General features: G+C 40.8%; 1 protein-coding gene across 8 annotated transcripts in view; it reads right to left on the reverse strand.

The window, feature by feature from the left end:
- clcn2a (chloride channel, voltage-sensitive 2a) overlaps positions 1-25,973 on the reverse strand; it is a 99,873-nt gene that overhangs the window by 19,606 nt on the left and 54,294 nt on the right. For 6 of the 8 annotated variants that reach the window (XM_020045450.3, XM_020045444.3, XM_020045445.3 and 3 more), the window contains 4 exons: positions 20,650-20,752; positions 18,695-18,850; positions 18,441-18,510; positions 18,241-18,351 (listed from right to left, as the gene is read on the reverse strand). In XM_020045450.3, coding sequence (XP_019901009.1) covers positions 18,241-18,351; positions 18,441-18,510; positions 18,695-18,850; positions 20,650-20,752 — 440 coding nt within the window. The remainder of the gene's footprint in view (positions 1-18,240; positions 18,352-18,440; positions 18,511-18,694; positions 18,851-20,649; positions 20,753-25,973) is intronic. The other 2 variants (XM_020045447.3, XM_020045446.3) reach the window with 1 other exon arrangement.

Consider the following 25,973-nt stretch of genomic DNA (forward strand, 5'->3'; position numbering starts at 1 on the left):
GAACCTTCCAGAACAATATTTGATTTCCATTGTAGAAAGAATGTCACGAGTATGGCTGATATGTCTGCAAAAGGTGACTACTATTATGAGTTGAACATTTTGATTACATTTTGATTATAAAACAATTCCATTATTTTTGTCTCAAATTGTTCATTTGTTATATGCTTTATTCACATAGTACATTAAGACGTTAAACAATGTGAATTTAAATAGAAATTGAAAATGTAGGTGTTCTAAGATTTTTGACATGTAGTGTACCATTCAAAAGTTTGGGGTCACTTAGAAATGTCTTTGTTTTTAAAGAAAATCTAATTCTCATAGTAAAATGAATAGGAAATATAGTAATTAATGTAAAAAATAATGATATTTAATTGAAATAATAATTGTGTCCTTCAAACTTTGCTTTCGTCAAAGAATTCTCCATTTGCAGTAATTACAGCCTTTTTGAGGTAATCTGTTGAGGTAGAGATTTCACCCCATGCTCACTGAAGCACTTTCCACAACTAAATTGGCTTGATGGGCACTTCTTACATATGGTCAAGCTGCTCCCACAACAGATTAATAGGGTTGAGATCCGGTGACTGTGCTGGTCACTTCATTATAGATAGAATAACAGCTGAATGTTTCTCCCTGAAATAGTTCTTGCATAGTTTAGAGCTGTGCGTCTGTTCATAACACTTTTTTTCAATGTTCCTCCTTCCAGTGTCTGTGTTGTTTTGCCCATCTTTTTTTGCCCATCTGTGTTGTTTTGACCATCTTTGCAACTCTGCTTAAAAGGCCAGCATCCTGGAGTTGCCTCTTCACTGTTGACGCTGAGACTGGTGTTTTGCGGGTACTAGAATTTAATGAACCTGCCAGTTGAGGACATGCCAGGCTTCTGCTTCTCAAAGTAGACAGTCTAATGTATATGTCCTCTTGCTCAGTTGGACACTGGGGCCTCCCACTCCTCATTCTATTCTGGTTTGAGACAGCTTGCGCTGTTCTGTGAAAGGAATAGTACACCGTATTGCATGAGATTTTCAGTTTCTTGGCAATTTCTCACATGAAATAGCCTTCATTTCTCAGAACAAAAATAGACTGATGAGTTTCAGAAGTAAGTTCTTTGTTTCTGGCCATTTTGAGCCTGTAATCAAACCCCAAATTGCAGACGCTTCAGACACTCAACTAGACTAAGGAAGGCCAGTTTTCTGTTGAGCTAACATAAGTGCAAAAGAGTTTTCTAATGATCAATTTGCCTTTTAAAATGTTAAACTTGGATTAGCATGAATAACATGCCATTGGAACACAGGAGATATGGTTGCTGATAATGGGCTGCTGTACGTCTATGTGGATTTATAAAAAATCAGCCATTTGATCCATTAAAATCAGCCATTTCCAGCTACAATAGTCATTTTTATTTCTTGTGTTATCTGTGATAATTTTGTTTTGTCTGTTTTGTGAAATTTCTTAATCATTGTGCCTAAACTGTATGTGTAAACATGTATTTATTCTTGTGATCCACAGAGAAAGACAAAACTATCGCCTTCTAGTGAAAATAGCAAAGCCAGGCAAGGGTGATTTCAGTGTAGAAAAGGACAAAATAGCATCAGTGCCAACAGGCAGAAATGGTATTAGTAGTTTTAACTTCCTTGGAAAGTCCTGGCAGCTGGACAACTTTCTCATGGTTACTACAAAGAAATGCTTGGTTTGCTCATTGAGCTGACTGAAATCGCGATTGGAGTCAGAATCAGCGACTAAGTCGGCTTGTGTGGAGTTTCTACAGACAGTTCCAACAGGCAGTCCTGAAAAATGGAAAACCCTAGCCATCTGCAACTCTATTACCAGCAATATTAGATAGAAGAATCAGCCAGCAATCATACACTGTTTACCAGTGGGCTGGGCTACCGATGTACAAGCTAGTCTGAGGTTGGTGCTAGCGAAGTCTAAAACTGGCAACTATAGAAAGCATAGGCATAGTGTTATCGACGTCGGCACCAATAATGTTAGGATGAAACAGAGAGGTTAAAAAGCAGACAATGGCTTCAGTGTGTAAACTATCTTGAAATAAGTGTTGCCATCAAGTAATTGTCTCTTGCCCCCCCCCCCCCAGTTAAGGGTAGTGATGAGATCTACCACAGACTCACACAACGCAATCGCCAATTGCATAAAACAGAGTTCTGCCTGTTACAAGAGATAAAAAAGTCACCCATGAAAAGAGTTAAGACAGTCAGCCAAATGTTCTCCCCCGAGACTGCGACTAGATACTGTATACCTTGAGCAAAATAAAACAAGGTAGTGTTCACAATAGCAATCTTGCTAGAGTAAAGCCCTCATTTCGGTCAAGGACAAAAAGACTAATAATTCCTGGCAACTCAAAATGGAACTACTTAATGTACGGTTTTTAACATTAAAGACAATTTCATTCAATAACTTGATCACTGATCATGAATTGGATGTGATTAGATTATGAATTTACTCCCCTAAATGAGGCCACTCAACTTGGGTAGGCTACTATGTACAAACCAAAAAAATTATGTATACTCAAACAGATGACTGGGTATCTGTCTTTTGAGTCATGAAAGCCTTTCAGGCTACTTAATAGCTAATATATTGTTCCTCAAAGCGTTTCCAGAATTCTTAACTGACCTCGTAGTCATGGCTGATAATATTTTATTTTGGGCCACTGCAATTTTCACATGGAGAATATTTCAAAACCGTATTTGGCTCAATGGGGTTCTGTCCCACGTGTCGGCACCTACGTATTGCTACAGTCATACCTTGGACAATAACACCAATGATACAGTTTTTCTTACTAATAAAATATGTTTTTACACTAGCCAGAAATGTATCGATCAGCTTACTTTTGCAACCTGGTTGACTGAAGAGAACAAAAACAATCTACAATTGCAAAGTTAACTAAAACACAGCAGTCCACAAGTGAAGTGACTCCCTGAAATTGGTATACTTTTCCAAAATTCAGATATTCTGAGATGAATCCCATTGTCCTCATAAATTGAAAGCGTGTGCCAGTTGTTCCTAATTAGCATTGATAAGCGCCCCCAAATCCCCATAAAAATGCATAATTCTGCACACACATATCACACACACAGACTGACTCTCAAATCTCATACCTGCATACTATACAGTATGCCACATTAGTATGCGAGAACATTAGTATGTCCCAAACCATAGTACGCTGAAAATACTGGAGTATGCCAAAAGTTCCCGGATGGTCTGCTGTTTCTAGTGGATTTTAGAAATATGCACCCGTGCATGCTTTTTGGGGTAATATAGACCACAACAACAAGAGTTTCCACGATTCTCTCGTCTTTTCACTTGACAAAAAAGTCATTTATCGATTGTAGCAAAATTGTGTTAATGCGTGAAAGAATTATCTAAGGTTGACGAAATTGACGAAATTGTAGAAAACTTGTAGAAAACGCAACAACTTATTATTTGGCATAAACACGTTAGCACTCAAATCTGCATAAGTGTGCATAGATTCAGTTCTTACCTAAGAAGAAATCCCAAATAAGAAAACAGTGAATGTCAGAATCTTGTCAGAATCTTCATGGAAACTGTGTAAGCGGGTTTTAAGAGGGAATTTCTTCTTAAGAATGGTTGGTGAATGAGGCCCATTATCTGAACATGCTCCAATCCAGTTTTAGACCACATCGTAACAATTTCATTGTACTGGTGAAGGTGGAATGTCATCAGACGAAGGATCTGCGTCTGTCCTTTTGCTTTTAATTTTAGATACCATTAATCTGATCTTTTGGAGAGATAGGAAACCCACATTGGTCCTTGCAAGTGTTCTTGGTTTAGATCCTATCATGACGAAAGTTATCACTTTGTATGTAAGAATGGTCCATTCTCTGACAAATTTAAGGTATTCTTTAGTGTTCCTCAAAGCTTAGTTTTGGAAACATTTGTTTTCAGTATATTCAACCCCCTTGAACTTTTCAACTTTTTGTTGCAACATGAAATCAAAATGGATTTAAATAGGTGTGTTTGTCACTGATCAAAACAAAAAGTCCATAATGTCAAAGTAAAAAATAATATAAAAAATAATTACAAATATACAGTTGTGCTCAAAAGTTTGCACACCCTTGGAGAGGTGGTAATATATGTAACATTTTTAAAGAACACATGAGTGAGCAGGCAAAACACATCTTTTATATCTTATGGGATTCACATTGAACTGTAGGTCATAACAGAATGGCACAATCATAAAACAAGACAACAAAGAAAATAATAAACTGACTCTGGTTCAAAAGTCTGCATACCATTAGTTCTTAATTCTGTGTATTGCCCCCTTTAGCAAACATGGCAGAATGCAGTCTTTTGTAATAGTGGTTTATGAGGCCCTGAATTCTTGCAGGTGGTATAGCTGCCCATTCGTCTTGGCAAAATGCCTCCAGGTCATGCAAAGTCTTTGGTCGTCTTGCATGAACTGCACGTTTGAGATCTCCCCAGAGTGGCTCGATGATTTTAAGGTCAGGAGACTGTGATGGCCAGTCCAGAACCTTCACCGTTTTTCTGCTGACCACTGGAGGGTCATCTTGGCCTTGTGCTTAGGGTCAATGTCGTGCTGGAATGTCCAAGAGCGTCCCATGCACAGCTTTCATGCAGAAGAATGCAAATTGTCTGCCAGTATTTTCTGATAACATGCTGCATTCATCTTGCCATCCATTTTCACAAGATTCCCTGTGCCTTTAGAGCTCGTACACCCGCAAAACACCAGTGAGCCACCACCATGCTTCACAGTGGGGATGGTATTCTGTTCACTATAGACCTTGTTGACCCCTCTCCAAACATAGCGCTTATGGATGTGACCATAAAGCTCAGTTTTGGTCCCGTCACGCCAAATTACAGTGTGCCAGAAGCTGTGAAGCGTGTCAAGGTGCTGTCGGGCATATTCTAATCTGTTTTTTTTGTGGCATTGGCGCAGTAAAGGCTTCTTTCTGGCAACTCGACCATGCAGCTGATTTTTGTTTAAGTATCGTTGTATTGTGCTTCTTGAAACAACCACACTGTCTTTTTCAAGAGCAGCCTGTATTTCTCCTTAAGGTTACCTGTGGGTTTTTCTTTGTATCCTGAACAATTCTTCTGGCAGTTTTGGCTGAAATCCTTCTTGGTCTACCTGACCTTGGCTTTTTATCAAGATATCCCTGAATTGAACAGTACTGATTGAACAGTACTGACTGGCATTTGCAAGGCTTTTGATATCTTTTTATATCCTTTTCCATCTTTATAAAGTTCCATTACCTTGTTACCCAGGTCTTTTGACAGTTCTTTTATGGCTCAGTATCTAGCCTGCTCAGTGCATCCACGTGAGAGCTAACAAACTCATTGACTCTTTATACACAGACACTAATTGCAATTTAAAAAGCCACAGTTGTGGGAAATTCACATGTAATTGCCATTTTAACCTGTGTGTGTCACCTTGTGTGTCTTTAACAAGGCCAAACATTCAAGAGTATGTAAACTTTTGATCAGGGCCATTTGGGTGATTTCTGTTATCATTATGATTTAAAAAGGAGCCAAACAACTATGTGATAGTTTGCATGTACGACTGCATATTATCTTCATTATACTTTAAGTCTTACAATACATTACACTGAAGAACATGCTTCAAATTATTATCAATATCTTGAGGCTACACTAGAGTGTGCATCACAGTTTTGACACCAACATCATTTTTAATATTACAAACAAAAATTAAAGCACAGGCAAATTATGGAAAAGATAAAAAAATAAATTTGGTCCAAAGCAGAAAACTCATAGTACTGTGCTTTACATAGAAAATACTTTTTTTATTGAGCATGTTGAATGGGGTATTCATGTATATACAGTGGGGAGAACAAGTATTTGATACACTGCCGATTTTGCTGGTTTTCCTACTTATAAAAGCATGTAGAGTCTGTAATTTCTATCATCATCTACACTTCTAAAACAAAAATCCAGAAAATCACATTGTATGATTTTTTTAATAATTAATTAGCATTTTATTGCTCGACATAAGTATTTGATCACCTACCAACCAGTAAGAATTCCGGTTCTCACAGACCTGTTAGTTTTTCTTTAAGAAGCCCGCCTGTTCTCCACTCATTACCAGTATTAACTGCACATGTTTGAACTCATTACCTGTATAAAAGACACCTGTCCACACACTCAATCAAACAGACTCCAACCTCTCCACAATGGCCAAGACCAGAGAGCTGTGTAAGGACATCAGGGATAAAATTGTAGACCTGCACAAGGCTGGGATGGGCTACAGGACAATAGGCAAGCAGCTTGGTGCGAAGGCAACAACTGTTGGCGCAATTATTAGAAAATGGAAGAAGTTCAAGATGACGGTCAATCACCCTCGGTCTGGGACTCCATCCAAGATCTCACCTCGTGGGGGATAAATGATCATGAGGAAGGTGAGGGATCAGCCCAGAACTACACGGCAGGACCTGGTCAATGACCTGAAGAGAGCTGGGACCACAGTCTCAAAGAAAACCATTAGGAACACACTATGCCGTCATGGATTAAAATCCTGCAGTGCACGCAAAATCCCCCTGCTCAAGCCAGCGCATGTCCAGGCCCGTCTGAAGTTTGCCAATGACCATCTGGATGATCCAGAGGAGGAATGGGAGAAGGTCATGTGGTCTGATGAGACAAAAATTTAGCTTTTTGGTCTAAACTCCACTCGCTGTGTTTGGAGGAAGAAGAAGGATGAGTACAACCCCACGAACACCATCCCAATCGTGAAGCATGGAGGTGGAAACATCATTCTTTGGGGATGCTTTTCTGAAAGGGGACAGGACGACTGCACCGTAATGAGGGGAGGATGGATGGGGCCATGTATCGCGAGATCTTGGCCAACAACCTCCTTCCCTCAGTAAGAGCATTGAAGATGGGTCGTGGCTGGGTCTTCCAGCATGACAACGACCCGAAACACACAGCCAGGGCAACTAAGGAGTGGCTCCGTAAGAAGCATCTCAAGGTCCTGGAGTGGCCTAGCCAGTCTCCAGACCTGAACACAATAGAAAATCTTTGGAGGGAGCTGAAAGTCCGTATTGCCTAGCGACAGCCCCGAAACCTGAATGAACTGGAGAAGGTCTGTATGGAGGAGTGGGCTGAAATCCCTGCTGCAGTGTGTGCGAACCTGGTCAGGAACTACAGGAAACATATGATCTGTAATTGCAAACCAAGGTTTCTGTACCAAATATTAAGTTCTGCTTTTCTGATGTATCAAATACTTATGTCATGCAATAAAATGCAAATAACTTAAAAATTATACAATGTGATATTCTGGAGTTTTGTTTTAGATTCCATCACTCACAGTTGAAGAGTACCTATGATAAAAATGACAGACTTCTACATGCTTTGTAAGTGGGAAGACCTGCAAAATCGGCAGTGTATCAAATACTTGTTCTCCCCACTGTATATGAATGCCCCAAAAAAATTTGCAACATTACAAAGAGAAATATACATGTCAAGCCAAGTACTGTAAGTGAAGTCAAGACTCAAGCCAACGATTGCCAAGTCTAAGTCAAGCTTAAGTCATTTCAGATTTTTGCCAAGTACAAAGTCATGGAATTTGTGACTCGAGTCCTCACATCTGAGTTCTGTTACAACCAGCTGTCTTTAGAAAATATTGCATGCATGGTTTACACACAGTGTGTAACTACGCACAATTGAATTTGCCCCCCAAGCATTCTAGCAATCTTGTATTGGTTTGGCTTCTGGCTTAAACCAATTTCTTGCCATCTGGTGGAGAGCATGCAACCTCCTCTCGCTGGTAGTTGTACCTGCAGAACTTGAGTACTTTATTTCTAGTAAGGATGTCATAATCAGCCAGTACTTAAGCCTTTGATTTGTTTTAGTCACAGGTCTCTCTGGGATTCAGGTCATAGTATGTAGCTTGGGCCGGTCTTGTTAGGGGAAGTGCCAGTAGTGCAGCCCATTCATTGGTCACCCCCTGCGGTTGGCGAGAGTTTGAACACTAAGCCTCCACATCAGGGCATGGGCCGTGGTCCCTTGGGAAACGTTGTGGTGTAGTTCTAGGGAAGTAGTACTCAACTAATTCTTGCTGGGATTCTGTTTTACCTCATCATTAATTGCACCCACCTGGTGTCCCAGGTCTAAAGAAGTCCCTAACTACAGGGTTGCAATGAAAACATTTAGTGGAACTTGTTTTGAGGTCCTGAGTTGAGTTTGAAGGTTTCATTTTAAGTGCACAGTCGGCAACAGACGGACTAGATCTCAGTCACCCTCCAAGAAGGAAAAAGCGGAACTGTAACTGGTGAGAAACCAAACGGGTTAAAAAATATATTGATGATATGCGGGTAAACAAAAGAAAAAAGAAAAACAACTAAAGAAACCAGTGCTTGTCCACCTGTTGTGCCCAAATCCTCCACCAATGTAAACAGTTGGGGGAACAACTGTAGTAAATAACCAAATAAAGTGGGACTGACAGTAAAATTACAGTAAAATTGTGAGTCTGGGTTTCTTGTATATGTATGTGTAGGATTTCTTTTCTTCACAGAAATCAACACTGTTAAAGAATGACACTAACACAGGTTTCTCACAGACGGAAATAATTAAGTCCTCCACAGAAAAAGACAGAGGGCTATAACAATAATTCACTGAGGTTTCACTTCAGTGTAATCAAAGGGTATTCTTAAACCCGAAAAATGGGTGACTGAGATAATTACAAGGAATCCCAGGATGCGTACGCAGTGGAGTGGAGCTTGTCCACACAGTCAGTTGCATGTAGGCTATACTACACTCTCAGAGCTATGCAAAATAGACCAGCAGGAGGAACGAGTCCAGTGGCATGGGAGAGCTGCAATCTTCCTCGATCAAGGGTTCTCCTCCTGTCTCCGTAGCTCCTTTTAACAGGGAGGGTTGATCTGGATGAACAGTGTTGGCGTCCTCAAACTGTGAAGTGGCACCTGTTTCATAGGGGACAGGAGAGATAGAATTATCCCCACAGGTGGCACAGGTTGTACCTGATTGCCTGTTACTCATGTGACGAGCAGGGCTGCTGCTGCTGGGTCCAGAGCTCCACGTAACTGCAGAAATGTCGCAGTGTTTGATTATTGAAAATCACAGAGCATTCTTTTGGCCCTTAAAAATCCTGGGTTAAATGAAACAACTGAGAAGATGTTTAATACAGTAACCTAATTGGCTGATCAAATGGTTTAGAGTCCATCCCTTATTTATTAACAGTTATTGGGAAATTATAATCAGATCAACCCGGGAAGTGTGCCAAACGTTCCATTCTATCTGAACAGGCTGAAGTTCCAGACATTCCTTTTAAATATATAATCATGTTGAACTATCATCAAAAACTTGGAAAATAAAAATGTTCACTGCATTTGTCTTTCAAAATGTCATAATTTATTTTTGTTTTTTGAAGTGCACATGGTCAAAATTCCCCTTCAATAATTCCTCATCATTTTCAACATAAATGGGGCAGCAACTGTCTTAAACGAAACCACCCAATGTTGGGCACCTTATTTCATGAAGTTTGTCAGATCTTCCTTGAATACATTTTAATGATTTTATTTTATTGACAATTTGCAATACATCACAGCAAATTATATTGATAAGATAAGATAAGATGGCAATGATTTAAGCTAGAAAAGCGAAGTTGAATGCCACAGAAAGACATAATTCTAATGCACATTCCTTTGGTCATTTGGATATTGAAAAGCATATCTACAGTACAATCTTTAATGTCTCAAATTAATTAATTAATTAAAAGTTAATGTATACAGGTGCTGGTCATAAAATTAGAATATCATCAAAAAGTTGATTTATTTCAGAAATTCCATTCAAAAAGTGAAACCTGTATATTATATTCATTCATTACACACAGACTGATATATTTCAAATGTTTATGTCTTTTAATTGTGATGATTATATTCCGTATCTCTGAAAATTTGAATATTACTTAAGACCAATAAAAAAAAATGAAAACTGAAAAGTATGAATATGAAAAGTATGAGCATGTACAGCACTCAAAACTTAGTTGGGGCTCCTTTTGCCTGAATTACTGCAGCAATGCGGTGTGGCATGGAGTCGATCAGTCTGTGGCACTGCTCAGGTGTTATGAGAGCCCAGGTTGCTCTGATAGTGGCCTTCAGCTCTTCTGTATTGTTGGGTCTGGCGTATCGCATCTTCCTCTTCACAATACCCCATAGATTTTCTATAGAGTTAAGATCAGGCGAGTTTGCTGGCCAATTAAGAACAGGGATACCATGGTGCTTAAACCAGGTACTGGTAGCTTTGGCACTGTGTGTCCTGTTGGAAAATGAAATCTGCATCTCCATAAAGTTGGTCAGCAGCAGGAAGCAAGAAGTGCTCTAAAGCTTCCTGGTAGACAGCTGCATTGACCTTGGACTTCAGAAAACACAGTGGACCAACACCAGCAGATGACATGGCACCCCAAACCATCACAGACTGTGGAAACTTTACACTGGACTTCAAGCAATGTGGATTTTGTGCCTCTCCTCTCTTCCTCCAGACTCTGGGACCTTGATTTCCAAAGGAAATGCTAAATGTACTTTCATCAGAGAACATAACTCAGCAGCAGTCCAGTCCTTTTTGTCATTAGCCCAGGCGAGACGCTTCTGACGCTGTGTCTTGTTCAAGAGTGGCTTGACACAAGGAATGCGACAGCTGAAACCCATGTCTTGCCTATGTCTGAGTGTGGTGGTTCTTGAATCACTGACTACAGCTGCAGTCCACTCTTTGTGAATCTCCCCCACATTTTTGAATGGGTTTTGTTTCACAATCCTGTCCAGGGTGCGGTTATCCCTATTGCTTGTACACTTTTTTCTACCACATCTTTTACTTCCCTTCGCCTCTCTATTCATGTGCTTGGACACAGGTCGTCTTTTGGACAGCTGTCAAGTCAGCAGTCTTCCCCTTGATTGTGTTGCCTACAGAACTTGACTGAAAGACCATTTAAAGGCCTTTGCAGGTGTTTTGGGTTAATTAGCTGATTAGAGTGTGGCACCAGGTGTCTTCAATATTGAACCTTTTCACAATATTCAAATTTTCTGAGATACTGAATTTGGGGTTTTCATTAGTTGTCAGTTATAATCATCAAAATTAAAAGAAATAAACACTTGAAATATATCAGTCTGTGTGGAATTATTGTATACATTATACAAGTTTCACATTTTGAATGGAATTACTGAAATAAATCAACTTTTTGATGATATAAAAATGTTATGACCAGCACCTGTATATGTGTGACTTTCTGTAAAATAGAACATCAATGTCTAAATGCAGGTTTCATACACAATAAATTAACAGAATACAAGTGAAGCCCTGTTAAAGGCTTTCATCCATTGAAATATTTACAACCCTGTTTCCAAAAAGGTTGGGAAGTTGTGTAAAATGTAAATAAAAACAGAATGCAATTAAATCCTATATTCAATAGAAAATAGTATAAAAATAACACATCAAAAGTTGATAGTGACACATTTCATTGTTTCTTGAAAAATATCTGCCCACTTTGAATTTGATGTCAGCAACAAGTTTCAAAAAAGTTGGGACAGAGCAACAAAAGACTGGAAAAGTTGTGTACTGCTAAAACACTAAACCTGGTGGAACATCACACAACTAATTAGGTCAATTGGTAACAGGTGAGTAACATGATTGGGTATTAAAAGATCATTACAGAGAGGATGGGTCTGTCAGAAGTGAGGATGTGGAGGGGTTCACCATTTTGTGAAAGACTGAGTGGGCAAATAGTGCAGCAATTTAAGAATAACATTTCTCAATGTAAAATTGCAAAGAGTTTGGGGATCTCATCCTCTAAGGTACATAATATCATTAAAAGATTCAGAGAATCCCGAAAATTCTCTGTATGCAAGGGACAAGGCCGAGAACCATTATTGGATGTCCGTGATCTTCGGGCCCTCAGACGGCAATGCATTAAAAACAGACGCAATTCTTTGACAAATAAACTTGAAACTGGAACTTCTGTGGTGGAAATCACTGCATGGCCTCAGGAATACTTCCGAAAACCATTATTTGTAAACACAGTACATTACTGCATACACAAATTCAAGTTAAAAACCTTTGACGTGTACGCCGGTGTTATCAGGCTAGAGTGGTCCCTGAAGCATACGATCACACCGGTGTTATCAGGCTAGAGTGGTCCCTGAAGTGTACGATCACACCGGTGTTATCAGGCTAGAGTGGTCCCTGAAGTGTACGATCACACCGGTGTTATCAGGCTAGAGTGGTCCCTGAAGCGTACGATCACACCGGTGTGATCAGTCTTGAGTGGTCCCTGAAGCGTACGATCACACCGGTGTGATTAGAACGTATTGTTTAGAACGCACCATTAGAACCTAGGTACGAGTGACGTAACAATGGCTGGTCAGACCGCGCTTTTATTTACTCACATTTAACTCAAACAGTGTTTATAACTTTATTTCCTGATAGCGACAAATCTAGTGACTTTTTGTGGTGTTATTGGAGACTTGTTCTTACTCTTCTCAACGAGCAGTGGGTGCCGCCATGGGCCCCTCCCCCATCTGAAAGCACTCACAGTCCTCGCAAAGCAGTTCCTCCGAACTGCAGTCAGAGCAGGAGTGTTAACTCCTCCGCATCCAGACTGAAAATGAATTGCGCATTCGCATGCGGGAAGCCCCCGCTAGCTTTTCCTGCCCATAATGTAAAATGTAAATGTTCTTTGTTGATTTGTTTTGATTTTGACTTAAATAGTGCCCATTTTTTTAATTTGTTCTTTGTTTTTTTGCTCAGGTGATTATTTCTTATACATGGACAACATTTGTAAATACGCATGAATATTCATTTTCCCAACGAGAGTTTTGTATGTAAAAAAATCCATTCGTGATGCTAAAGGGAAATTATGCAAATTAGGCGATGACGTCATTTAGCGACTTCTAGCGACTTTTAGGACAGCCAATAGCGACTTTCCTTACTGAGGAGTTGGCAACACCGCCCACCGCCGTTTGCCTCACAATACTTTGATCCAGTGATCAGCATTGACACATCATGCAGATATAACTACAGTTCATGTTTGGAAATCTGAGGGAGTCTGTTGTTGGTGGCTAACTTTCAGTAACTAATTCAAACAAAGGATATGTTAGAATTTTATTTTTTACTCCTACAACTCAATACAATAAGACACATTTAGAACCATCACCAATCTTCATTTTCTCTGCACTGAATTACAGGTCACACTTTAGCTGATGTTTGCTAGCTAGCTACAGTTACACATCAACCAGCTCTTTGAATTTGAGTCAATGAGAGAAGCTTGCAATGCAATATATGTAGTGTTCCTTGCAAGGTGACTGTTCATGTCAACCGTCTGAATGGCACTCAATGCATGTAGCTAACGTGGGATTAATCCAGTCAGTTTGTTTTGGTAGGGTTCACACACACTAGCTTAATTAGCAGATCTAGTAGCAAACTAAAACTATTATAGAATTACTTTTGTTGAAAAGAAAAGCTAAACGTAATCTTAAAATACATTTTTTGTTCTTTTTTTTTGAACTTCTGAATATTTACCTAACTAAATGATTTATACATCACCTATTGCCTGATAGATAGCGCATGTCTTATTGATACAACAAGTGAAGCGTGTCTTTAGAAAAAGGACAGCAATTTTAAGATTGGTCAATAATTATTCAATACACATTTTTAACAGTTACTACCGGTATAGGTTTGCTAATATTATTGAAAAATAAATAAATAGATGCATAACTAGTAAGCAGCATGGTGTTTTTGGCAAGCTGCAGATTAAATGTATTGTGACGTCATAATCAAATTCTGGAACTCTGAGTGAGTACTGAACTCACGCACAAAAAAACTCACGCTGGCCGGGGTGCCGTTAAGGCATATTTGAAACTCATGCGTGAAAAGGTTAAAACTCTACCATCCAAAGAAGAAACCATATATAAACATGTTCAAGAACCCCCACCACCTTCTCTGTGCACATGGCATGGGTAACTTGTACATCTGTGGGTTTTGAAGCAACATATGCTGCCATCCAGACAAAGTGTTTTTCAGGGAATCCCTTGCTTTTTTCAGTAAGACAATCCTGAACCACATTCAGTACATTTTACAACCGCATGGCACCGTAGTAAAAGAGTTCAGGGGATAAAATGGCCTGCAAGCTGTCAAAAAATATGACAAAACAAATATGACAAAAGAGACCACAAACTGTTGAGCAGCTGAAATCCTATAGCAAGCAAGAATGGGAATACACTTCATTATCAAAACTACAGCAATTGGTCCCTCAGTTCCCAGATTCTTACAGAGTATTTTTTAGAAGAAGAGGTGATGCAACACAATGGTAAACATACCCCTGTCCAAACCTTTTTGAAACATGTTACTGGCATCAATTTCAAAATGGGCATGTATTTTTCCAAAGACAATAACATTACTCAGTTTCAACATTTGTACATATTCTGTAGGGATAAATTATTTGAATATCATTGCATTCGTATTTTGCATTGTACACAGCATCCTAACTTATTGACGGGATTATATGTCATTAACACATATAGAAACTAAGTATTTTTATAAGGCTAATGAGAAGTTAGGTATAAGCCCAGGGTTCCCATGAAGTGTGGCGCAATTGGCCAGCATTGTTTGGGTTGGGGGGTTAGTGATTTAATATGGTTGACTTGTCTTGTCACTCTCTAGCAACTCCTTCCGGTGGCTTGGGCACCAGTGAGCATAATCAGGGTAGAAGACTGGAGAGTGCATTCCCTCCGGTCCGTAAGGATTCTGGTATAGACTTCCTGGTAGAGCAAGCAGAGTGATAAGAACTGCAATGGCACTGAATAGCACAAAAATCTCAACATCGACTGTCCCATGTCCACCAGGAGTTGTTGTGATAAAGCAGTGCCTTAATCACAAATTGGATAACATGATATTGTGGTGAACAATGGGGTAAAGTAAACACAAAATATGTGATGTGATTGAGTGCTGCACATCTTGTAAAGATTTTATAAGGAATACATGTTTGTGTTCCTGAGTATCTAAAATTCCCTCAGAACCGTCTTTCTGGCTAGGAGAAACTGTAGGCCTTTTCTTAATTGCATAATCGCTAACTCTTTCTTTCCCAAAGCCCATTGGATGAAAAGGTCAGAGGTCATGTCCAATGGGAAGTTCTTCTTCAATGGGTTTAGATAAGGAACCGATAAAAGGTGAGAATTATGAAATTAAGAAAAAGCCATAGCAACAAAGCCTGTGTTATATTTAGAGGCTGATACATACCTCACAGAGATGCAAATATGGAACATAATTTATTGTTGCAGTAATGCTTTATGTCAATTGTCAGATTTGGACGGGACATGAAAACTGTAATTGACGCATACATTCTTTCAAAGCTGAGGGGGATATATTGTCATCAACTGAGTGTTTCCTATTGGATTTCCTATTTTCATTCTAGCAACTGAAAACCTTTCAACCAGTAAAACCAAAATAATCCACCCACGGAGTTATTTTCTTAAACAGTTACAGCTTGAGATTACAAAATGTCTCTATGTTTCATGTAACTATGTTAGTCTGTTGCTAGGGACAACTCTCTCCTCTGTGAGCCTTATGTTGGTAAATCTCACTCCGATCTGAATTCTTAAGCTACAGTAAGGAAGCCAGGTTGAGCAGGCATCTGTAACATTTCCACTGTAACAGGACTTCTAGGTATTATCAGCAGTAAAAATACATTAACTAGAAAGGTTGAAACATTTTACTTCAGCATACTGTAAATAACTGTGCATTCTAGAAAAATACAGTACACACATTTTTGGTACTGTAATTCCCCCACAAAGAATACAGTACCATACTGTACAGTAAGAGTATCAAAACTGCACTCAAATCAGATAACCTTAGAACAATTTAACAACACTTACCCACAACGCACCATTAACATCACTCCACAAAAGTACCCTTGCAAAACAAAAGAAACAACTACACTTGGCTTACTGGCTAGGCATTTCACAGCAGGAACTTATAGTCCTATTGCTGCACAGACATTAAACAATATACAATATTGGTGTAAGTAATTTATTACCATACACATTGCCTTACATATAATGTACAGTGGGGAGAACAAGTATTTGATACACTGCCGATTTTGCATGTTTTTCTACTTACAAAGAGTGTAAAGGTCTGTAATTTGTATCATAGGTAGACTTCTACAGTGGCAGGCGTAGAAGTCTACCTACCTAGTCTACCAAAAATCCAGAAAATCACATTGTATGATTTTTTTTATAATTAATTAGCATTTTATTGCATGACATTAGTATTTGTTCACCTACCAACCAGTAAGAATTCCGCCTCTCACAGACCTGTTCATTTTTCTTTAAGAAGCCCTCCTGTTCTCCACTCATTGCCTATATTAACTGCACATGTTTGAACTTGTTACCTGTATAAAAGACACCTGTCCACACACTCAATCAAACAGACTCCAACCTCTCCACAATGGCCAAGACCAGAGAGCTGTGTAAGGACATCAGGGATAAAATTGTAGACCTGCACAAGGCTGGGATGGGCTACAGGACAATAGGCAAGCAGCTTGGTGCGAAGGCAACAACTGTTGGCGCAATTATTAGAAAATGGAAGAAGTTCAAGATAGCGGTCAATCTCCCTCGGTCTGGGGCTCCATGCAAGATCTCACCTCGTGGGGCATCAATGATCATGAGGAAGGTGACGGATCAGCTGGTCAATGACCTGAAGAGAGCTGGGACCACAGTCTCCAAGAAAACCATTAGTAACACACTATGCCGTCATGGATTAAAATCCTGCAGCACACGTAAGGTCCCCCTGCTCAAGCCAACGCATGTCCAGCCCTTTCTGAAGTTTGCCAATGACCATCTGGATAATCCAGAGGAGGAATGGGAGAAGGTCATGTGGTCTGATGAGACAAAAATTGAGCTTTTTGGTCTAAACTCCACACGCCGTGTTTGGAGGAAGAAGAAGGATCACTACTACCCCAATTCTTTGGGGATGCTTTTCTGCAAAGGGGACAGGACGACTGCACCGTATTGAGGGGAGGATGGATGGGGTCATGTATCGTTAGATCTTGGCCAACAACCTCCTTTCCTCTGTAAGAGCATTGAAGATGGGTCGTGGCTGGGTCTTCCAGCATGACAACGACCCGAAACACACAGCCAGGGCAACTAAGGAGTGGCTCCGTAAGAAGCATCTCAAGGTCCTGGAGTGGACTAGCCAGTCTCCAGACCTGAACCCAATAGAAAATCTTTGCAGGGAGCTTGCCTAGCGACAGACCCGAAACCTGAAGGATCTGGAGAAGGTCTGTATGGAGGAGTGGGTCAAAATCCCTGCTGCAGTGTGTGCAAACCTGGTCAATAACTACAGGAAACGTATGTGCTCTGTAATTGCAAACACAGGTTTCTGTACCAAATTTTAAGTTCTGCTTTTCTGATGTATCAAATACTTATGTCAGGCAATAAAATGCTAATTAATTACTTAAAAATCATACAATGTGATTTTCTGGATTTTAAAAATTACAGACTTCTACATGCTTTGTAAGTGGGAAAACCTGCAAAATCGTCAGTGTATCAAATACTTGTTCTCCCCACTGTATATATAATACATTACTCACACATTTACATTTAAGGAATCTCATATAGGGGGACTTAGAGTAGCAGTCAAAATACAGTGCCCTTGCAGTTGTATTCCCATTTCAGTCATTACATGAAAAGGGTTTCCATCTACAGATTTACCGGTTTTCAAGATCACTGTAAAGGTATTTGTTTTCTTCACACCTAAACAAATAAAATATGTGATCTCTAAGATAAACATATTCCTTTATGTCCAAAAACAAAAATGAATTTGTCAAGGTCATGTCCCTCATATTCCTCTCACCAATCAAATCAATGAGGACCAGAAAACGATTTCACTTTATATTTTGACAAAACAAATCAGCTTCACTGATCTATTTACCTCAGTCACATTTAATAAACTGGAATAACTGATGAAAATGCTTCTCCGTCACCCCTGCAAACAGTATCAATCCCATCAGTGAGTGGAGAGAGACAATAAGGTGGAAACACGTAGATATGAAAGAGTCGTAATAGGCCCTTGAAGGTGAAAAAAACATCAAGGAACCAAACGACCCCAAAATACAACCAATGGTGAAGTACCAGGTTTGGTTTCAGTGTAAGTGGGGGCATACAGCCGCAGTGGAGGCATGAAGTAAAAAAATTAATAAAAAGATTTTAACGCAACTGGTGATGTACTCACCCACTACAGCGTAGCCCCCGGGCACTATTGGATAAACACTGCCATCAGCATGTATTCCATCAGGGAACATGGCTGCCATGGTCTCTCCGACCAGACGACCAAACGCCGCACCTGCACATCACACACGTATGTCACACAGATTTTGTGTTTTTGGTGTGCGCGGCAAATAACCAAATTCACATACATAGTAAGTGACTTACCGATGAGGAAAACTGGCATAAAAGCCCCGCACGGTACAGGCATAGTGGTAGCTACAGCAGACATCCAGAACTAAATTGAGAAAAATAGCAAGAAACATGAATTAATAAATGGCACAAAAGAAGGGTGGTCAAGAAATCTATGACCATTTACAATAAGGTGTCTTTCTGACAGCAACACAATCAGACAAATCAATGATACCAGACTCACCTGTCCAAAAACACGCTACAACATTCTCAAATGAACACCAACGAACCTTCATGACAATGAAGAGGATGAGTGTGATGAAGACATTGATCTGGGGGTGTTTCCAGGCATGGGAGTGGCTGATGTAGTCAAACTCCTCGGCAACGCCCTGGCGACACCATGTCCGATTGTCAAACAAAGCCACCAGGGACTCATGCTGCGTTAGCTGAGGAAACAAGGTGAAACAATAACTGGGGTTGGGATATCAGAATCAGGCATTTACAGTATCTCACAAAAGTGAGTACACCCCTCACATTTCTGCAAATATTTGATTATATCATTTCATGTAACATCACTGAAGAAATGACACTTTGCTACAATGTTAAGTATTGAGTGTACAGCTTGTATAACAGTGTACATTTTCTGTCCCTTCAAAATAACTCAAAACACAGCCATTAATGTCTAAGTCGCTGGCAACAAAAGTGATTACACCCCTAAGTGAAAATGTCCAAATTGGGCCCAAAGTGTCAATATTTTGTGTGGCCACCATTATTTTCCAGCACTTCCTTAACCCTCTTGGGCATGGAGTTCACCAGAGCTTCACAGATTGCCACTGGAATGACTACATCACAGAGCTGTTAGATGTTAGAGACCTTGCCCTCCTCCACCTTCGATTAGAGGATGCTCCACAGATGCTCAATAGGGTTTAGATCTGGAGACATGCTTGGCCAGTCCATCACCTTTACCCTCAGCTTCTTTAGCAAGGCAGTGGTCATCTTGGAGGTGTGTTTGAGGTCATTATCATGTTGGAATACTGCTCTGTGGCCCAGTCTCTGAAGGGAGGGAATCATGCTTTTCAGTATGTCACAATACATGTTGGCATTCATTGTTCCCTCGATGAACTGTAGCTTCCCAGTGCCGGCAGCACTCACGCAGCCCCGGACCATGACACTCCCACCACCATGCTTGACTGTAGGCAAGACACACTTGTCTTTGTACTCCTCACCTGGTTGCCGCCACACACACACTTGACACCATCTGAACCAAATAAGTTTATCTTGGTCTCATCAGACCACAGGACATGGTTCCAGTAATCCATGTCCTTAGTCTGATTATCTTTCTTGAGTATCATCTTTAGAAGAGGCTTCCTTCTAGGACGACAGCCATACATACCAATTTGATGCAGTGTGCGGCGTATGGTCTGAGCACTGACAAGCTGACCCACCACCCCTTAAACCTGTGCAGTAATGCTGGCAGCACTCATATGTCTATTTCCCAAAGACAACCTCTGGATATGACACTGAGCACGTGCACTCAACATTTTTGGTCAATCAGTGTCAGGGTCTTGGCAATCTTCTTAAAGCCTAGGCCATCTTTATGTAGAGCAAAAATAATTTTTTTCAGATCCTCAGAGAGGTGCCATGTTGAACTTCCAGTGACCAGTATGAGGGAGTGTGAGAGCGATAACACTAAATTTAACACACCTGCTCCCCATTCACACCTGGGAACTTGTAACACTAATGAGTCACATGACACTGGGGAGCGGAAATGGCTAAATAGGGGTGTACTCACTTTTGTTGCCAGCGGTTTAGATATTAATGGCTGTGCGTTATTTTGTTATTTTGAGGGGACAGCAAATGTACACTGTTATACAAGCTGTACACTCACTACTTTACATTGTAGCAAAGTGTCATTTCTTCAGTGTTGTCACATGAAAAGATATAATCAAATATTTGCAAAAATGTGAGGGGTGTACTCACTTGTGTGTGATACTGATTAAACATTCAATTTTAATTGGTGTAATATGCAACTTCACTGATCTAACAGGATAGAATAAGTGAGGTCGTTACAAGACTGGTTCTTCCATATTAGAGAGGAATGAGGCCAGAGGACAAGGAAATAAAGTTGTTTTCGAAAATTGACAATCCCTGGTTCTAATACTTTGAAAAGGCATTTCATACACAACAGGGTTATCAGACGCATAAGAATTAAAAAAAATAATAAAAAAAAAGCTGAATTTCTAACCTGTCCAGCCATGAACTGTCCAAAGCCAGGGGGAAAGGTAAGGGTTGAGATGATCAAAGTGACCATGGCAGGAAACACCAAACGTCTGACAGGAAGAGATGAACTGTGGGTTTGTTAGTATGTGTGTGTTACTGTGTGTACACATTTTACTGAACTGGTGGGAAACAAAAATCCCCACAAGGATAATCATACAAGGAAACATTTTTCTGGTGCAGTAATTTCATCAAATTGGAAAAATACTATTTTCAGCATAGGGGTTCAATTTAGGTTAAGAGTACAGTTGGGCTTAAATAAGAGTTACAATTAAACTTTGGGTTTGCAATATAGCTAAGAGTTAGGGTTAAAGTAAGGTTTTTGGGTACTTAGATTAGAGTTACAGATTTTGAATTGGAATAATGTCTCTCCCAGTATAGAGATTCCTAAAATGTTTCTCTGTGTGTGTTAGCCCGGCTCTAACCTTTTGGGGGCCCCAAGGGAGATGTGATTTTGGCCCAACGTCACAACCCTATTTGACAAACACATTTTAATAAAGACCCTACATTTCACTCATTTGTAATTATTCTTGGCTATTTCTGTCTGTGACTGAGATAACAAGACGGAAACTGCTGATGCATCACCACAATGGTACATTGTCCAATTTAAACTGCCCCTAATCTCCCATTGCTGAAAGTCATTTGTGGTGACATAATTTGCAGTGAAAACTGTCAATAGTTGTCTCTTCTCTTTATATCAACAAAATATCAAAGCCACATACTTCAAAACCACAGTTTCAAACACTTGAGTTCTGGGTCTGGCTCAAGCCATTGTATGAGGCCAATCAGACATTACCTAAATGTGTTTGTATTCCAGGGGGGGTTGCAGATTGAGTCAAATGCAGACTAATTATGGGGAAATAGCAAATGTTTGTGGATGTGGTGTGGCATTTGACCTTTGTAATGAGCTAGAGTGGCCGGGTAATTAAATCAAGTGAGTTTTCTCTGTTGTTATCAGGGGCAAGGGGCAATGCGTGCAGCATGCATTCTGCAGAGTATTTGAAGTTTATTAGGATCCCCATTAGCTGCTGCTGTGGCAACGGCTCCTGTTCCTGTGGTGCAAACAAGACTTAAAGGTGCCTTATGCAGTATTTAACATTTAAAATGTCCGTTACAGTTAATGTCCCATCAGTTAAAGTTAAAAAACAGTCTCTGGCAGAGTGTCAGGACTGACACTATCCCCAGTGCCATGGTTGCAAGTAAAACGATAGTTACTTTCGTAACTCCAGTTCTATAAGTGGAGTGTCGCCCATAGGGGCTTCACTTCTATTGGTTTACCCCTCTGCCAATAGGCAGTCACTGAAAATGTAAATATGAAAATCACACCTCTCATGACCATCTGCCCCATGGCTATAAAAGAGGTTGTCATACTCTGCTCTGTCTCCCGACATACCTTTCTTCACAAGAAAAGCAGTCAGGGCAGGGCATGAACCCTATGGGCGATGTGCCACTCATAGAACTGGAGTTATGAAAGTAACTATTGTTCTATATCGTGAAGCTTTGCCCATAGGGGCTTCGCTCCTATTGGTTTAGGGCAAAACGAGCGAGCCCAAGATGTACTCCCTGCCGGTCTCCTACCTCTCCAACGAGATAAGTACCCAACAGGACAGCTCAGGTGTGGAATACTAACCATGACACAGAGCCGCTTCCATCCCACTCACTCCAAGCACATCCGTTTGCACACTGATAAACAGCCCCAAACCAACCCAACCGGTACCTCCTCAATCAGTAAAAACTGAATCGGAGCGTCCAAGGCCATCCCAAAAAACATGCAGAGACCCGGACTCACAAAACCTGTACAGGCAAACCGGAGCATCGGACAGAATCATGTCAATGCACCGTCGCAGCAGCTCAGCGGACCTAACTCACACTCCAGCCTCAGCTACACTAAGCTTAGAGTAAGCTAGCATACGCGCAGCCATGTAACGCAAGTAAAACCGGACAAAAGGTGACGGCTTCCCCCAAGACGCAGCAGCACAGATGTCCTCCACTCCCACGCCCCAAAACAGAGCGGCTGAAGCCGCCACCCCACACGTGGAGTGGGCCCCAAACGCCCTGGGTGTAGGAGTGCCACGTGACTTGTAGGCCAGATTAATCGCCTCACACAACCCGTGAGACAGACGTTGTTTCGACAACGGCTGGCCCACCTTGGGGCCACCGGGACACACAGAGAGCTGGGGCGCGGTCTGCATTGTGGCTGTGCGTTGCAGATACTATGTCAAAGCGTGCATCGGACACAGATGATGCAAACTTTCCTCCCTCTCCCCCGCATGGAGAGGGGGAGAAAATGCCCACAATGCCATCTTCATGGAACAAAACGAAACTTGATCACCTTAGGCAGAAAGGTCGGGTTAGGGTGCAACACAGCCCTCCTGCCATCGCCGTTGATGGAGAGACAGCCAGGCTGCGTTGACAGCGCACAAAGGTCACTGACCCTCTTAGCAGAGGTCAGAGCCAACAAAAGCGCAATTTTAAGGGACAGCATCTTCAACGGTATCTGATCAATCAGTACAAACGGCGCATCACACAGCGCCTCCAGAACCAAAACCAAATCCCACTGAGGCAACGTCCACCGGGCCACCGGCTGGAGACGGCGGGACCGGCCAGAATCCATTTAACCAAGGGCTGACTAAACACAGACACTCCATTGAACCCCTCATGACACGCTGAGATTGCACATGCGTACACCTTTCTTTTTGTCACAACGGTGCGGTAAAGCAAATGCAATACCGCCCCTGCTGCCCCGATTCTCTGGCCAATCTCCCACTCCATTGTCCCCTCACTCGCGAACAAGACCCCGAGAAACTTGAACTCCTGTACTTGGGGTAACGCCTCATTCCCTACCCGGAGGAGTATTATATGTTCTTGTTTATTCTATTTGTATGAGCGCAGATACAAGTCTTTGGTTGAGACAATAAGCTAACGAGCTAAATTGTGTCCGAGGAGACACTCACTGATTCCTGGTGTTATCTGCAAAACGTTTTTTTAAAAAACATGCATTGTGTGTTGTTTGATGAAACTTTATGCATAAGCGAATATTGGTTGGAAGAAGCAATTATTTTGCCTTTTAGATAGATTTAGGCTTGTGCAAACTGGTCAAAGTGCGCACAATATTGTTCCAGCTAGCGCTAAGTAGCACAATTATGGTTTCATGTTCGCCATCAACGAGTCTCTGAATTAAGGCGATGCATCTAATGCAAAATATAGCCCAGATTATGTTTTGATTGGTATAGCTGTTTACTTTTTTTATTCTGTGTTCCGTAGTTATGGAAAAGGCCCATCAACTTTAACCCCATTTGAAATGAAAATCTGTTTTCATTGTTCCAGCATCGATGGTTAGAAGTGACACTGCTTCAAACAGGTCATTATGCTCATAGTTTGTAATGACAATGTCAGATCCTAATGGAGTTATAGAGCCGATATACAACTCACTGCCAATAGGTGTTGTTAAGTTGCTTAAGGCACCTTTAAAAGACAACAACATTTTAGTGGTAACATTTTGTCAGTTTTGTCAAAAAAGCACCATCAACAGTGATCCACAGTTTGTAAAAATGTGTAGGCAGGAAAACAAACTTGTGTTGCTTATCAAGCAGAAGAACATCTAGCTTTTCAGGGTCCTTAAGCACCCTATTTTTATTACTTGATAAAGTACTTAAATTCCTATTATTCCTATTAGGGTAGTTTTTGCTGTTTCAAAATATATCTCCTGCAATTCCACATAATTAGGTATGTTTATTTAAAAATGGAGTGAAAGTGAGCAAAATATACATATATTTATTTCATATCTGCATTTCTAGGTCATTCCCCAAGACTTCAATAATATTTTTTCTTTATAGATTACCAAACAAAGGACGAAAATGACATGATACTCTGAGAATGACATACAGTGGGGAGAACAAGTATTTGATATACTGCCGACTTTGCAGGTTTTCTTACTTACAAAGCATGTACAGGTCTGTCATTTTTATCATAGGTACACTTCAACTGTAAGAAACGGAATCTAAAACAAAAATCCAGAAAATCACTGTGTATGATTTTTAAATAATTAATTTGCATTTTATTGCATGACATAAGTATTTGATCACCTACCAACCAGTAAGAATTCTGGCTCTCACAGACCTGTTAGTTTTTCTTTAAGAAGGCCTCCTGTTCTCCACTCATTACCTGAATTAACTGCACCCGTTTGAACTCGTTACCTGTATGAAAGATACCTGTCCACACACTCAATCAAACAGACTCCAACCTCTCCACAATGGCCAAGACCAGAGAGCTGTGTAAAGACATCAGGGATGAAATTGTAGACCTGCACAAGGCTGGGTTTGGCTACAGGACAATAGGCAAGGAGCTTGGTGAGAAGGCAACAACTGATGGCGCAATTATTAGAAAATGGAAGAAGTTCAAGATGACGGTCAATCTCCCTCGGTCTGGGGCTCCATGCAAGATCTCACCTTGTGGGGCATCAATGATCTTGAGGGAGGTGAGGGATCAGCCCAGACCTACACGGCAGGACCTGGTCAATGACTTGAAGAGAGCTGGGATCACAGTCTCAAAGAAAACCACTAGTAACACACTACACCATCATGGATTAAAATCCTGCAGCACACGCAAGGTCCCCCTGTTCAAGCCAGTGCGTGTCCAGACCCGTCTGAAGTTTGCCAATGACCACCTGGACGATCCAGAGGAGGAATAGGACAAGGTCATGTGGTCTGATGAGACAAAAAATTTAGCTTTTTGGTCTAAACTCCACACGCTGTGTTTAGAGGAAGAAGAAGGATGAGTACAACTCCAAGAACACCATCCCAATCGTGAAGCATGGAGGTGGAAATATTATTCTTTGGGGATGCTTTACTGCAAAGGGGACAGGACGACTACACCGTATTGAGGGGAGGATAGATGGGGCCATGTATCGCGAGATCTTGAATTGAAGATGGGTCGTGGCTGGGTCTTCCACTATGACAACGACCCAAAACACACAGCCAGAGCAACTAAGGAGTGGCTCCGTAAGAAGCATCTCAAGGTCCTGGATTGGCCTAGCCAGTCTCCAGATCTGAACCCAATAGAAAATCTTTGGAGGGAGGTGAAAGTTTGTATATTGCCCAGTGACAGCCCCGAAACCTGAAGGATCTGGAGAAGGTCTGTATGGAGCAGTGAGCCAAAATCCCTGCTGCAGTGTGTGTAAACCTGGTCAAGAACTACAGGAAACGTATGAGCTCTGTAATTGCAAACAAAGGTTTCTGTACCAAATATTAAGTTCTGCTTTTCTGATTTATCAAATTCTTATGTCATGCAATA

Source organism: Esox lucius, chromosome 3 (genome assembly GCF_011004845.1).
Source record: "Esox lucius isolate fEsoLuc1 chromosome 3, fEsoLuc1.pri, whole genome shotgun sequence".
Lineage (NCBI taxonomy): Eukaryota > Metazoa > Chordata > Actinopteri > Esociformes > Esocidae > Esox > Esox lucius.